At 35.7% G+C, this 17,521-nt stretch overlaps 1 protein-coding gene across 4 annotated transcripts in view; it reads right to left on the reverse strand.

Moving 5' to 3' along the window:
- The window catches only part of abi1a (abl-interactor 1a), an 82,662-nt gene extending 68,534 nt beyond the window's left edge, over positions 1–14,128 (reverse strand). For 2 of the 4 annotated variants that reach the window (XM_056451070.1, XM_056451069.1), the window contains exon 1: positions 13,919–14,128. In XM_056451070.1, coding sequence (XP_056307045.1) covers positions 13,919–14,035 — 117 coding nt within the window. In that variant the 5' untranslated portion in view covers positions 14,036–14,128. The remainder of the gene's footprint in view (positions 1–13,918) is intronic. The other 2 variants (XM_056451073.1, XM_056451072.1) reach the window with 1 other exon arrangement.
- Positions 14,129–17,521: the final 3,393 nt, after the last annotated feature.

The raw sequence follows: 17,521 nt of genomic DNA on the forward strand, positions 1-17,521 counted from the left end.
GAAAAAAAAATTCTTTTGTAAATTTGCTCATACATTTTTCTTACAATATTTGAAGGAAGTAGCACATTGTAAGAATGTTTACTATTGACCAAAATGTTGTTTTTACATTTTTTTCAAACTGTTTTTGAGCGGTTTGTGGATGTTTACAAAAATAGAGGCTATTTTGAATGTTACTCTTACTATTCATTGTTAAGATCAGAAATAGAGTTTAGCAGTATTTTAACATTCCATGTATTTAATTTTTCAAAGTAAGATTATTTCAGATTCTTGAAGCCAGTTGCACATTAAAAGACCTTGTAAATGTTGAGTGTAAAACCTTTGATGTTTTTGTGTATTTGTTTCTAAGGACCTGTGAAATTGAAATAGTTTTATGGGTTTTTAGCAGTTGTATGTTGCAAAACCTTGCAAAAAATAAATTATTTTTGTTTCTAAAAATATGTTTGATGATTTAAGTTTTACATTTGTAGAGCACATACTTTTAAAAGTGAATAAAAAAAAGAAAAAAACGTGTTCACCTTACATACTAAAAGTTAATTATTCTTACATAACATTACTAAGTAAAATATACATATAACTAAAATGCAATAATGACACGTCTAAATGTGTTGCATGTACTGAGAAACATTTTGTAAACTTTACCTGGATTTCTTTAGTTCATTCAACTATATTGTTACTTGTAGAAACTACTCAACACAGTTACGTGGAACCACTTGACACTCTTTTTTTATGTAAGTCCAACAAATCATTTTTTTGAGTGCATACTGTCATTTTCACACCAGCCAAACACCAAAAGGGTTTAAACACAATGACTCAAGCAATTTGGTATTTGCTGAGGTAGTGTGAAAATGGGTAAAAATGAATACATTATGTCATCATTTACTCAAGTGTGTAAGACTTTTTTCCCATAGCACAAAAATCTAAAATTAATGGCCAGATGACTGAAGAAAACGACAACAGATCCAGAATTCACATAATTTTCTAAAAGATGTGTTCACACTTGTAATTTAGTTTGGATTATATAAGAAAATAATTCATTTAGTGCTAATTTGCTTAATTATCGCACTGCCATTTTTAAGCCCGAACCTAAAGAAGACATATAATGATATACATTTCAAAACAGATCATCAACAAGCTTTTTGATGACTGTATGAACATATGGCATCCGCTTTATTTTCACATTAGACCACTGTAACTTCAATGTGTCCATACATCTGGTTTGATTCACTTCCATTGATTTTCAGCCAAACAGAAAAGCTTGTTATACTGCTAGATGTTGCGAATTTTTATATTTTATGTTACTTTAATCTTACTATTGGAAATAAACACCAGGCTTGTAGCACAAGAAGTTTTATCGTTCACTGCAGTTTGCTATTCCTAGTTATTTACTCATAAAGGCAAATGAATCAGAAGTTTAACACAACCTTATTGCAATATAAGATGGATAAAGAAGTCAACATAATGTCAGGAATTACTCTGATGCACTTAAATCAAAATCTGTGACAAGAAGACATCTTTTATTTGCATGTGCTGAACTGTATGGTGCGTTCACACCAGATACAAATGTAGCGTCAAGCACGAGTGATTTACATGTAAAGTCAATGCAAAGACACGAATAAACATCTTGTGGTGCGATTCGCGCAAATGAGGTGGCACGAATGACGCGATTGGTGCAAATGAAAGCAGCACGGTCTGAGTGTTTAGCTTTACACCAACTACAACTACAGCATGGCTGCACACGGAAGTCAGGAGATACACAAATTAGTATTTTTGTCATTATTAGGAATTTTTACAACAAACAATAATGTTTTAATATACATTCATAAACGCATTCGTGTTTTACCGTCATGGTTTAAAAAAAAATTAAATAAAAAATAAATAAATAAATAAATAAATAAATAAATAAATCGGTAAAATAAAAACCGCTAGGTTTCGCTAGCTATAATCCATAATAATGACTCCTATATAGCAGTCCCACAACATTCTGTCACTCGATGACACTCGAATACCCTGTTTGAAATGTCTGGGAATGAGCTTTTTTCAGTGTCTGGTATAATGTTAAGGTTGTTTTCATGTGTTCCCTGCTGAAAATTCCAACCTAAACCAGCCTAGCCTGGTTGGCTGGTTTTAGTTGGTTGACCAGCCTGGTTTCAGAGGGGTTTTGGCCATTTCCAGGCTAGTTTCCAGCCATTTCCAGCCTGGTCTTGGCTGGTCAGGCTGGAAAATGACCAGCTAAAGTCAGCTAAAACCAGCTTGACCAGCCTGGTTTAAGCTGGACATAGCTGGTTTTGGCAGGTCATTTTTCAGCCTGACCAGCTAAGACCGGGCTGGAAATGACCAAAACCCATCTAAAACCAGGCTGGTCAACCAGATAAAACCAGCCAACCAGCCTAGGCTGGTTTAAGCTGTTTTTTTCAGTAGGGTTTACATAGATAAATATGGGCGGGGAGTAAATACACAAACAGTTACGATCTTATTGTCACATTATCTCGTTATGATAACATAATATATGCCTTCAGTGATTTCCTGAAGATAAATATCAAAAAATAATATGAAGTAAGAGACTACGATGACATATGATGACGTTTTTGGGATTGGGCTTTAATGTGCCATGTTTTTTTAAAATAGTTATTTTAGAGAGACGTTCTGACATAAGAATAACCCATTTATGTAACTTCCAAACAGAGAGAATAAACCATTGATGAGCACATAATGACTAAATTTGCATTTCTTGTCTGACTAGCCTTTTAAAGGAGTTCAAAGCGTGTGTCCTGCGTGTCATTTCGTTCAGCCAAAGAACAGATGGAAGTCAAGGCCAAAGAGGCAGTGTTGTAATTACAGGCTTCTGATGGCTCTTTAATCTGTTATAGCCACTGGGGTAGTAATCGCCGTGTCTGATCACAGGAAGGGGCATTCAGAGCTCTCCCACCCAAGTGCATGCTGGTACAACAACACCGCCTGGGTGAAGGGACAGCTGAGGATTTCCACCAAGGAATAAAAATAATGAGTATTTGTAGGATTTAGTGATGTGGCTTTGCTAGAGGATACCGGCGAGGGAAGGATTATGGTCTCACGGCGTAATCTAGGTACTGGCATGAGCAATGCTAACGCCACTTTCCAGGACATATGTTAACTGGAGCTGAGCATTGCAGTGATAAAGTTTTGTCTCTCCCAGGCTAACTGTGCTAGCCTTTGACCTTGATTCAAGTAAACAGAGACATCTGGGAGGTTATTGTGTCCATTTCTATGGCAACGCTCAGTGACATCCAGGCACAATTTAGGCATACAGTGGCCCTAAAAAGTAGCTGGATGTTTAAGCCACATTTAAATGCATGAACAGTCTCAACTAAAGGCGGTGAAAATGAATGTAACACACAGGCACAAATGGAAGAATCTTCCTTTACTGACATTTCTGTAAACAGAGAAGAATCTGATGAGAAGAATCTGAGGAGAAAGCTATCAAAAGCCAGCAAAAGTAAAGGCAAGGATGAGAGGGACATAGCCCATGATACAGCAATGCCCTGGAAGGCACCACCCTCATCCAGACTCACTGACTCATGCAAAGAGAAACAAGCCACACCAATGAAGGCCACAGGACAAACAGCCAGATTAGAGAAGCTTAGACACACATAACTTCAGCCTGCTGGACTTACACTATTTTACAACTACTATCTATGAGAACTGTTAATGATCTCACAGCGGAGTTTGTTTTCACCTCAAAGTAATCGATAAGCACAATGGCCAATGTAGACATGCATAAATAACATCCAGGTCACAATCTATTCGACAACCTCACTTTCACATATCACAAAACTAACCATTTTCTGAATGAATCAGCTGCTTTGAATGAATCATTTGAAAGGATGAGATCCAGTTACTCAATTATTAAAGAGTTAGTTAACCCAATTGTTTTTTCATTTAGTTATTAAACTACTCACCTTCATGTCATTCCAGTTCCCTGAGAGCTTTGTTCATCTTCGAAACAAATGAATATATTTTAGATTGAATCCAAATGGGGGAACGTTTACTTCTGCACCAGCATGAGAGAGAAGATATAGGTGAACAAAGCCATATTTACAGCTTTTTTGGAGTTTTTGGAGCTTCGTATAATTACAATTGAACCACTGAAGCCACATGGCATGTTTTGATGATGTTTGAAGATGCACTGAAAGAAATAACTTTTTGGTGTCGCCGAATCTAATAAATTTACTCTCGTAATTTTTTTATTGTAATATTAAACGCCAAGGACAACAAAAACTTTCTAAGTAAATATTTAAAATTTACACTTTGCTTTATGTAATAAAAGAAATGAGTGGAAAGTTGAATATTAATATTCATTTACTTGTAATATTTAAATATTTTCTAATCATGGCAAACCTAGTAATATTGAGTAAATTTTAATAACGGATATGTTGCAATGGATATGTAGTTCCCAGCATGCTTTACAAGGGATTGAATTAGGTGTTTAAATTTAGGTGTTTAAATTTAAGAGCAAGAGTTGTGAGAGTTTCATTTTTGTTAGCTTGAAGGTTAAGAAGAGCTTTGAGTGAGTATGTTTTTTTTTAGTTTTAAGGTTACCACTCATGCTAAAGGTCTCAGCCTTTTTAGTATGTTTGACGCTTCACTCAGAGAGTCATAGCTGTGCTAACACTAGCTTTGAGATCAGTAAGCATTTTTAAAGTAAATTTGTAAGCTCTTGGATTCAATTAGCTTAAAATTATATGAAACAACTCATTTAAAGTGAGTTAAAATCTTAATTAAACCAAGTTACACTAAATGTACCAATTTGTAAATAATAAGATTTATTTAAATGGAGAAAAGCAATATTCCTTCTGCTAAAACAAGAACGTGACATTACTTGGTTCACTTAAATAAATAAAGACTCAGATAAAGATAATCAATTAACTTTTACGTAATTAATTGAGGAGTGTTAGGTTAAACATCAAGTACATTTTACATGATATTGACAAGTTGATTGTACCTAATATAAGATAGTAAAATTTACTTGAAATTTGTTTGTGCAAGTTTTTAAGCAAATCTTCAAAGTTATTTGTTTGAGAGAGCTCTTGGATTTCATCTAAAATATTGTAATTTGTGTTCTGAAGATGAATGGATGTCTTAAAGAATTGGAACTTTTATTCCTTGGAATTAATTTGGAAATAAATTGTCGCCACCTACTGTCTGTGTTTACTTATTTACAAAAGCCAAAGCAAATCCAGCCAAGGTACCAGAACAAAATCGCAACCAGCATCACATAAACAATTTAAAACACTTAAAAAAAATTTTAATTCGAAAAAATTTCGTAAGTTATGGCAACAATATTCCTTCCTTAATTACTTAGGGTTAGGGTTAACCTGTTCACGCCAGACGTTAAGCATTAAGTGCGAGTGATTATCATGTGAAGTTTAAGATCCGATTAGACATCCTGTGGAAATATTCAGCGAGTGACACAATACGAGCGAATAACATGGCGTGAATTGTACAGTATTGTACAGTTTGACACGCTTAAAATGTGACTGCGCAAATAGCTTGAGTTGAAAAATCTGAACATTGCGGACATTCGCACTGCGTGGTTGTGACGAAGTGGCTGGTATCCTGAAGGAAAATCTTCTTGCCGACATGGAATTTCACCCACAAATGAAGCGAGTAAACTGAAAATGTCCAAATAAGGCTGCACAATATAACGTTTCAGCATCGATATTGTAATGTGTATATCCGCAATAGTCAAATTGCAGGATATGCAATGTTGAGCATAATCAATGCAAGTGAAAGTGATCATTCACCCAAAAATTAAACTTTGCTCACTATTTTCATCAACCTCTGTCTATTAATCAATATTTTTACCTGAATACTGGTAGACTCGCAAGAAGACTATAACTCACCTCTATCTCTGCTATATTGTATTTATCTATTCTTGTCATTTATTTGTTATACGTTATTTTAGACTCACTCCCCTACAAAATCACCCCAATTTATCTAAAATTCAGATTTCTTTCCAAATAAAGCTGTTTAAGTCATGTGGAAATTGTATTTACATCGCAATATATATCGCAAAAATACAAAATATTACAATGTCAGATTTTTCCAATATCGCACAGCCCTAGATCTGGGCAGATAAACGATATTATATCGAATCGCAATAAAATTTATGTCAATAACAATGATAAGCGCTCAACTTTTTTACTCTATATTGATCGAAGAGCCAATCACACAGCCGAAATGTGCAACAATGGCAACCTAAAAGTGTGTTAATATTAGAGATGTACCGAATTTTCAGCCACCAACCAATTCATCGGCTGGAAATGGTATGCCATTTAATGGACCCTCTAATTTTTGTAGCTTCAGTCATTATCGGGGTACTCTTTTATATCTGGAAGCATTAACAACTTATTTCAAAATATATATCTTTATAGTTTAAAATGGAGATTGTATTTTGACCATATCGCCCACCCGTATGCATGTCCAAATACGCATGAATCACGCAAACGGAGTCTGGTTTGAACGCCCCATTGAGGTTAAGGTTTTCTCAGGCAAGTCAAAGTGCTTTCTTTATGGTGGCCATTGCTTGAATATTGGTTTTTGAAAGTCAGACGATAGACATAATGTACATGTACTTAATTTAAAAACGACTAGGCAGGAAGAAACATGCAGTTTTAAAAATTGTCTATTCTTAACCCAGCAACAATACTAACGGTCTTAACACAAGTTCTAGTGTAGGCCTTTTATATCAATATTAATATTGTTCTGAGCACAATAGCCACATCCTCCACAGAAAAGCCTTGCCGGATCAGTGGGCAGCAATCTTCACACTTGTCCTATTATATGGGCAACTCAAGAGCGAACGGTTTGCTGAAGTCAGTGCTTGAGTTATGCAGAGCAGAACGCTGAGAGACTGCTAACAAGTGCTACTGAGCTGGCCATGAAACAGATGAGGGTGTCTAAACACAACAAAAATCCAGCAAGGAGATGGAAAAACTTCTGTATATCGATATATTTTGATATTTGATAATCTGCTTCACTTTGTTTCATCCTTTTTGTTAAGCCAGGTGGCTTGGGTTCATTTATGCACCCTTGTCAGATGGCAACCTGTCCTCAGAGGTTACTGCGACACCATGCCTTGCATTCCAAAAGAGGAACAGTTGCTAGCCAAACATGCAAATTGGGCTCTGGGGTATTATAAACACATTATACAAAAACATTAGAGACTTATCATTAACGGATGGAAACAAAGGGAGTGAAACTAAAGCTGACATGTCCCCACAAGACCAGCTATAATCATAAATACAAATCTTGTTATCAATTAACGCATATTAATGTCATTCCAAATATTTATGTCCATGTTTTGTTTTTTTGTTTACTTTTTGCTAAAAGTAGGGATGCAATGATTATAAATTTGGGTTGTATAATAGGGTATATGCAAAGCTAATGTTTCTTTCCATACTGATATACTTCCAATGAATGATTAATGTGACTTTTTCAGTTTTTAGGTTCCTTTTACAGCATCGATTTTGAAACATAATTAAAATATAATCAGTTAAATAGACTTCAGTGTTCCTTTAGTTGCTCAAGCATTAAATGAGGTAAAAAGCTGTTTACAGGCACGCGCCAGTCAGGATTAGCAGGTGAGTCCAGAAGCTCTATTGGATATACTGGGGTAAAATAAATGTTCATATTCTAAAGACGTGGTGGAAGAAAATGTAATTGAATGCAGTGCTTCTTGTACAATCTGAGACCCCCTTTATATCGGATATCACTCTGACATTGCTGATTTTTAAAGAAAACAGACCTTAAACGCGCAGATTTTGTAATGAAATAGAGTTCACCGGAAGCTGCGGACCCAGGTTACTGATAAATTAAAAGTCCCTCGGCATACTTTCGCATATACCCTATAGGGCTGGGCGATATGGGCAAAAAAATCCAACACGGGCTCATTCTGAAAACGTATTTCATTTCATCATCAAACATTTAATTTTTTCAAACGAACACTACGGGGCGGTGTGACGCTTACCCCGTGTGGAGGGCTTTCCCGCTGCAACCAGTTTGTCCAGTTAGCTCATTGTGTACGTCGGTGGACTTGAGACGCAGAGAAGAGATGACCATGGCGACGACGAGGTTCGAGTCCGGGGAAGAGCGGGTCCAGAAATCGGGTAGGACAAAAACAAAATCCAATAAATAAAATGAACGAGTGAATGACGGTGAGAATGTGGTAAAATCCGAAAACGTGGTAAAATCAGACGAGGCCTTTTCTTTTTCTGGATGACTTTTGTAAATCATTGGTTGTGTTTTAGAGAAGTAAGATTGGAGAAGTAAGAAGTAAGACCGGCCGGCCAGTCAGTCATTCAGCCAGTCAGACAGACGGTTGTTCGACAGCGGCCTCTGGTGGGTTTACGAGAGAACAGCGCGGGCGCGAACGTCACTCGCGAGAGAAATTTGAGATATGAAAAACCGCACGCAGCGACCTCTCGTGGATTCACAAAAACAAAAACTGCATAAATACATACCTCCCGTGACATATTTCGCGGTCTCCAGAAACGTCCACGGGACTATGTTTTCAGAATGAGCCTGGGTTGCAACAATTATATCCCGGTATTTTTAGGAGGAATGACGGTATACGAAATATATCCGGTATTTTCCCATAAATGGTTACTTGAGAGGTAAAGCCTTTATTAAAACCTTATTTGAGGAAAATATAATTCAAACACAAGGGTTTCCTCCCTGTTTACAATTAAACAGCTGCACAAAAAAATAACAGCTGCACAAAATCTTTGATAAATAAAATACAGTACAGGTTTTTCTCCTGCTTAAAACTGTTGCACAACATTTCAAATTAGATAAACAAAATCTTTGATAAATAAATACAGTATAGGGGTTTTCCTGCTTAACACTATACACAGCACTGCTGTGCAATTAACAAAGTAAACAGAACCACAGAAAACTACATTGTCAGAGCAAAAAAAGGAACACACTTAAATAGTAACACAACAAAACGTTTTGCAAGATAGAAAAGAACCACAATAAATGTAAATATGAAACACACAGTATTTTATGTCACAATTACAGTGTTGTTATAAGTAATCCTGTTTACCACAGTTGTGTGATTTATAAACAACAATTAAATCATCTATATGTTTTTAGTTACACATTTACATGCATGTATTGTGCACATTTATTAAACAGTGCACATATCGAAGATATCTAAAGATAAGTCTTTCACTCCATGTAAAAAATCCTACACTCTTTCTTTTGTTTTGACTAAACTTGTTTTACTAAATATTAAATGAGATGAAAACAAATAGACAGTAGATATGAGAAGTAACGAAATGGTTTACTGTGATATAAATGTAAACAGTCATTATAACAGAGCAGAACGCAGAGCTAAATGTGTTATAACGTAAGCGTAAAGAAGAGACCGTCGTGAAATAAATACTGAACTTATATTCAGTGAATATGAGGTGGTTTCACTTTCGAAATGCGGTATAAATTAGTCCCATTTTGCCGTTTTTAATAGTTTTGAACAGATTCAGGTGCTTCTATGTTCGTTAATATCATTGTGTGTTTAGTGACTTAAAATAAAAGTCATAAAGATTTAAAAACAGCAAGAATGTGAGTAAATCAAGTACTCCTTTGACACATTCTTTGCATTCTGGGTAAAACCTAAGGTCTCTGGATGTCATCGATGATTAAATCCAGACAGAGAAAGATCAACATTTTCTCATGCAGGCTAGAAACAGCAGTGTGACGTGACCCGTCCTGCCCTCAGAGGAGACGATCGACTTCACGACACTCCTTACATGCTTCACATGCCTCTCTTACACACACAGACACACACTAGTTGTTTTGGTGGTTCATGAGGACTTATCCATACTAGGGCTGCACGATATGAGATTTTGTTTTGTCGAGTATTGTCATAACGATATTTCGTAGAACTGAACATTTCCATTGTAAAATGCTATTTAAGTTTTAAATCATTTATATACTTAATGATATTAAAATAAACGTGTAATTGATTGTGTCAAGGTGCAAACATTAAGTCTTTAAAATACTATGAACTAAAAGAAAACCTCATCAAATATTCCCAATCTGATTGGCTGTTGTCATTTTCCTCCCTTGTCTCGACTCCCGCCATTAGTGTTTATTTTTAGCTCTGGGATTACCTTTGCGCCGCTCCAACCAATAGCAGAACAGCAACAACTGGGGAGGCGGGGATTAAGATAGTAAGGCCTCATCTGATTGGTCAAATTTAGATAAACAACCAATACATACATAAATGTAATTTATCTCTGCGATATATAATAGATATTTGCATTTACTATTATCACGATAAGGATACTCTAGCAATATATTGTGCAGCATAATCTATACCCAATTAAGTATGATTTTTATGTTTTGAATTACGAGGACACAAGACATGTTGTCATGAACAACCACAACATTTTAATACCTAGGATATAGTATGTCATTATATAAATTTGTATCCTTGTGAGTCGTAAACCACCAAAACCAGCACACACACCTGGTTTTCTATCCTTGTGGGGACTTCCCATAGACAATAACTTGTAAACTGTACAAACTATGTATATTTTGACTTCTTACCTCAACCCTACCCATTAATCCAACATAACAGTAAACATTCTGAAGTTTTACGCTTTCAACATTTTTTATTCTGGATGATTTACAACTTAGTTTACCAATGGGAACCTCAACTTAGGTCTCCACAGTGACAAGTCCCCATTATTGCATTCATGTTAAAGTCCCCACCATGATATAGTAAGCCCTCATGTGTTTGGTCAAATTTAGATAAACAGCCAAGACATAAAATAAATGCCATTTACTACACATCTGCAATACGTATATTGCATATACAATTATCACGATAACAATACTTTTGCGTTATATTGCGCAGCCCACATTTTGAATTACGAGGACACGACATGTTCTCACAACAACCACAACATCATAATACCTAGGTTATAACATGTCATTACACAAATGTATGTCCTCATAAGACATTAAACACCAAAACTAGTACACACACATACACAAACCTGATTTACTATCCTTGTGGGGACTTCCCATAGACATAATGACTTTTATACTGTACAACCTTTATATACATGTATTCTGTCTTCTTACCGCAATCCTACCCATTAACCCAACATGACAGAAGTTTTACCCTTCATTCTTTATGATTTACAAGCTTGTTTATCCATGTGGACCTTGATTTAGGTGACACAAGTACACATTAGTGCATTCAGGCTAAGTCCCCATCATGACATAAAAACAAGAACACACACACGCACACACACATACAGACATACAGAGAACATGAGAAAGTGGGCCAGTGGCTGTCCTGGTTACACAAACCCACTCCCACCATCTGCTGCCGCATCATCATCACAGCGACATCATTCACAGGAAGTGTCTTCATCCTGCGCTCAGGCATGATGTAGAGAAAGAAAACACACACAGACAGGGTGGAAAAAGCCACATGTTAGGCTGAGGGCCGTACTGTCAAGCCAGGACTTGAACACTCTGATGTAGCGATTGGTTTCTCATCTGAGTCATGTTCTCCTGCGGTCGGCGCTATAGTATCGGTGCGACTCGAAGCGTGCTCGGTCATGCGGAGGAAAACCTTGCCATTTTACATCAAAACCTGACAGGCCGCTTTCCCGTCAAATGTTGCGCTACCTGTCGAGCAACCTCTTCTTAAGGAATTACAACGCAATTAAAGCTTGATAAACATCTCGATGGTGGGGCAGATCTCCTCTTAGGCATTTCCAACAGGTGTTTTGTGTCAAAAAGGATGTATTAAACGTTGTGCTGTTTGACACAAATGATCATAGAGGACAGATTTTTTTTTCTCAAAACATTTCTTATCAGATTTAGATCAAGTGTACACTAAACAATCTCAACATGTGATTAGTAGTTTAAATGTCAATACGTTCTATTGTAACAGCAAAATGAGCCTAGAAATATTAGTCATGGATAAATGGTAAATAAGAAAATAATTTGCTAGATCATGAACACACAAAAATACTTGGAAAGCACTTTAAATAATAGTTAAATAAAAGAAAATATAAATATTATATATAGTTTTTAAAAATATTAAATAAAAAAAAAAATAAATATATATATATATATATATATATATATATATATATATATATATATATATATATATATATATATATATATTTTCACTGTGTATGTCTTTACTGATTTATAAATAAATATTTATATTTAATGACCAATTATAAGCTAAATAAATTGAATTATGCCATAAATACTAATGTAAAATATATCAAATCAACTATATACTTAAGTCTGGCCAAAACAATTAAAGAGTTCTCAAGGATCAGAACAATAAACTGTACTATAGCTTGTTTCTTTTGTCTTTAGAATTGTGGAATAACAATGATAATAAATAGTCATATATATTAAAGCGATTTGAAGAATAAACTAACCTAAATGTCCTTCTGTGTAACATACTTGTCTTCATAGATAGTTAGACAGACAGAAAGATACAGTGTTTTTTTTTTAAAGTATTTAGTATTTATTTATTTTATTAATAAATATTTTTGATGACAAATTACAAGATGAATAATATTAATGTCATGAATACTATGTAATATCAACTATATACTTAAGTCTGGCCAAACAAATTCTCAAGGATCACAAAAATAAAGTGTAATAAAGCTCGTTTCTTTTGTCATTAGAATTGTGGAATAATAATGATAATAATAAAAAGTCATATATATTAAAGCGATTTAGAAAATAAACTAACTAAAATGTCCTTCGTGTAACATACATGTCTATGAATTTATATATGATAGATAGATAGATAGATAGATAGATAGATAGATAGATAGATAGATAGATAGATAGATAGATAGATAGATAGATAGATAGATAGATGTTTTTAGTATGTATTTATTACATATTTAGTATGATCACTTAATTCAATTTTATAATAATTCTATATATTAAGGTAAGGTCAAAAGTTGGAGTCCATTTTTCATGATGTTGGATGACAACTGAATTAGTTCATCCACATTTCAACATTATTTCTTTAAAAAGATGGTATATTTAAAATATTAAACACAGATTACTTGTATTTAATATACTTTGTAAGTATTTTGTCGTTTGAATTGATGTGGACACAAATATTATTCAAAACCCTATCAATAAAATAATAATACGAACGCAATTAAACGTCTACAAAATGTTTATTACAATGTTATTACATAATATTACTAAATAAATATAAGAATTACATTGAACAAATAAATATATTAAATAACATTGTAAAAAGTATTTAAAATCGGTGATTACCAATGTAAATACGCTCTGGAAATATTAAGTTTTAAGTTGACTACTTGGAGTTTAATAATCTATTAGAAAAACAACGTAACGAGACGAATTTCAGGAAGCCAATTTGATATTATTTGATACAAGAAACAAACAGTGGTGATATAAAACATGACTGAAGCTCAGCTCAATATCCGACCTCTCGTGTTCCGATTTGACACACTAATTCAGTTCTATTCTCAAGTTTAACCAAACACAATCAGTTGAAGTCCTTTCATATCTAATCTTCTCCTATCGAGGCAAAAATCTCACATCCTCCATTCTGAAGTTTGACACAGATATGAGCAAAACTTCAAATGTCTAAGTTAAAGAGTATCCAGACACACCCTCAATGTAAACGAAACAAATCCCGAACACGATCACAAATCTGATCGTCAAACCGCTTAAACAAGTCAAGCTCTTCATCGAAATATCGCCCTTTATGTGTTCAAAGAATCTCCCAAAACGCGGCTCATCCCTGCTTTCCCATTTTACAACCATATTTCCTGTCCGACTCCCAAACAGCAGTGCTGGAGATCAGCGCGTAACAGAGAAAACACGCGCGCGCGCTTACCTGAACATAATTATTCTCACAGTAATCCGCGACTCTCGTCAGGTTCTGGTAACTCTCCACGAGAGCTCGTTTGCCGGCTGGGATTTCTTCCTCTAGTAACATCTGCAACTCTGCCATCTTACATGTCTCCGCAGAGCTTCCTACTCCTCGTCTGTGGGATTTGATTGAGAGCTCAAGCTCAGCCCTGCTGGTGATGTCGGAGTCGTTCTTTTGAACCGAGTCGTTTTGGTGAGTCAATTGAGCTAGTTCATAAATCCCGACTGAACGAGTCGAATTTACGACAAAGCTGTTCTGGAGTCAGCGACTCACTGAATAACTGAATCAAAAAATACTCTCTTAAAGGGATAGTACAGCTATTGTTTTTGTAAATTTGATGGTAAATAAATAGTTCACCCAATTAATTCACCCTCAAGCCATTCTCTTTATGACTCTCTTCTTTTAGACGAATACAGTAGTAAATCGAAAAAGGCTCAAAGCTTAACAAAGGGGTGATTTAGCTATTTATTTAAAATTTGTTGGTAAATTAATAGTTCACCCAAAAAAAAGTATTACCCCATGAATCACGCCATCTTTTGTGTATATGACTTTCTTCTTTCAGACAGAAACAGTAGTTTTGAGAAATATTGCAAAGTTACGAAGTATGCTATCCATCTCAGATGCAGAAAAGCTAGTTCATGCTTTTAAGACCTCAAGATTAGATTACTGTAATGCTCTGTTTACTTGTTGCCCAGCATCCTCTATTAATACAATTCAGCTAGTACAAAATGCAGCTGCCAGAGTTCTTACCAGGTCTAGAAAATATGATCATATCACCCCAATTTTACACTGGCTGCCAGTTCAGTTTCGTATTGATTATAAAATATTGCTTCCTACCTATCAAGCTTTAAATAATCTAGCTCCTGTTTATCTAACCAACCTTCTGTCTTGCTACAATCTAACCCGCTCTTTAAGATCTCAAAACTCAGGGCTTCTCCAAGAATAGCAAAGTCTTCTTAAGGAGGTCGAGCCTTCCCATTTATGGCTCCTAAACTCTGGAATAGCCTTCCTGATAACATCCAAGGCTCAGAAACACTCTCCCAGTTCAAAACTAAATTAAAGACCTATCTTTTTAGTAAAACATACACACAATGCATCCCTAAACATAATGATGCATGAGTGTGCTCCACGCAGGTGAGCGGGCTTGACAGCCGCCTGTAGAACACACTCCTCCTGTCTACACCAGACATTTTGTTAGAAATACTCATATGGTTTACATGTTTTTTGCTATGTTTGTTTTTAAACTATTATTTTCACTTATAACACTTCATTTATAATTCATTTATAAGACATTCTTCTTTGCTGTATAATGGTGTTGGGTAGCGGCCATTTTTTTTAAGCTTCCAAAAGATAAATCGATTGTAAATTTAGCCTATATGCTAACAGGGGGTTAACACGGGTCTTATGAAGCAGATCAATGTCTTTCTGTTGCAAAATAATTTTAAAATGTTAACTTATAAACTCAAATCACTGACTTAAAATGGGTGCTAAATGTGCGTTCTCTACAACTGCTGTGTATTGGAAGTTGAATAGATGCATCTGGCGAGAACCAATTAACCCAGTTTTTTTGTTTGTTTTGTTTTGTTTTTATTTACCTCAGAAGATGTCAGCGAATAAGAAAACTTGTTGGTGTTACTGTTATACACTATTACTCTTAATCTTCTGCTATGGGTAGGCCTACGTCCTAGGCTACAACATATATCATACATTGAGACTTAGAAATCTTTTCTAAAGCACATATTCGATAGCTGCTGGAGGTGATTTGAGTTGATAAATTCATTCATTCATTTTCCTTTAGCTTAGGGATTTATCAGGGGTCGCCACAGTGGAATGAACCACCAACTATTCCAGCATATGTTTTTAAACAGCGGATACCCTTCCACCCACAACCCAATGCTGGAAACACCCATACTGGAGCAACCAGAGGAAGCCCACACCAGCACAGGGAGAACATGCAAACCAGAGGGACTCAAACCAATGACCTTCTTGCTCTGAGGTAACAGTGCTAACCAATAAGCCATTGTGCCGCTCGTTGACAATTTCATTCATTCATTTTGTTTTCGGCTTAGTCCCTTTATTTATCAGGGGTCGCCACAGTGGAATGAACCGCCAACTTATCCAGCATATGTTTTACACAGTGGATGCCCTTCCAGCTGAAACCCATCACTGGGAAACACTCATACACTCCAATTCACACACATACTGTACACTTCTGACAATTTATCCCAATTCACCTATAGTGCATGTCTTTGGGCTGTGGGGGAAACCAGAGCACCTGGAGGAAACCCACGTGAACACGGGGACAACATGCAAACTCCACACAGAAATGCCAACTGACCCAGCCGAGGCTCGAACCAGCGACCTTCTTGCTGTGAGGCAACAATGCTAACCACTGAGCCACCATGTCGCCTGTTGATACTCAAAAATGACAAATATTTTCATTACAAACACACATCAGTCCGCTTCATAAGACATGCATTACCCCGTGTCAGCATATGGGTTAGTTTTGTGATGGATTTATACACTTTTGGGAAGCTTCAAAATAAAAGCCACTATCCAACACCATTATGCAGCATGAAAGAGCCAGAATAAAATTGAACTACTCTAACATAGTTGGTCTGACAGACAAAACGTCCTATAATGAGGTTTGAGGGTGAGTAAATTATGGGGTAATTTTCATTTTTGAGTGAACTATTTTTTTTATTATAAAGAGCTAATGAGCTAAAAAGGCTCACGATTAACTCACATTCCAGACTGTCATGAATATTTCTTTAAGCTTAAGCTAAAAATCTTATTTAATATACTACTAAATATACAAATGAAATCACATATCTTGGATGGCCTGTGGGTGAGTAAAGCAACAGCAAATTTAAATGTTTCTGTGAACTATCGCTTTAATCCCTTTAATTTGCAGGAATATTAGGTAAAACATGCAGAAAACACTTGATTTGACAGTTATGACAGCTGCTCATGAATATAATTTTAGACATGAATTAATACAGTTTAATTAAATACTTACGTACTTCCAGGGCCATTTATAATAAAGTTGATATTTAGCCACACCATATTGGTGTTTCGTAACATCTAGTTTTTATGAGGTGAGTTGTTAGCCCAACGCTCAACCCCAGATCTGGACGACCAGGACATCCACACATACTCTACGGACAATTTAGCTTACCCAATTCACCCACATCACATGTCTTTGGAGCACCCAGAGGAAACCCATGCCATCACGGGGAGAACATGCAAACTCCACACAGAAATGCCAGCTGACCCAGCCGCGACCCGAACCAGTGACCTTCTTGCTGTGAGGTGATTGTTCTACCCACTGCACCACCGTGACGCCCTATATAGTTATTATTATTTTTTATTTATATTTCTTTTTTCTTTTAGTGTTGCTTTAGTTTTATCAATGTTTCCAAGAACCCCCATAGCACCTTTTTGTGGGTCCTGCCTCCTGCATAATGCATCTCACTTGTTTTTAAATAAATAACAGCAAAATAACATTACAGATAAAGTTTAGACACACTTCATTTTTACTCTGAGTGGCTTTATCCAAACAGCTCA

This window comes from Danio aesculapii, chromosome 24 (genome assembly GCF_903798145.1).
Source record: "Danio aesculapii chromosome 24, fDanAes4.1, whole genome shotgun sequence".
Taxonomy (NCBI): domain Eukaryota; kingdom Metazoa; phylum Chordata; class Actinopteri; order Cypriniformes; family Danionidae; genus Danio; species Danio aesculapii.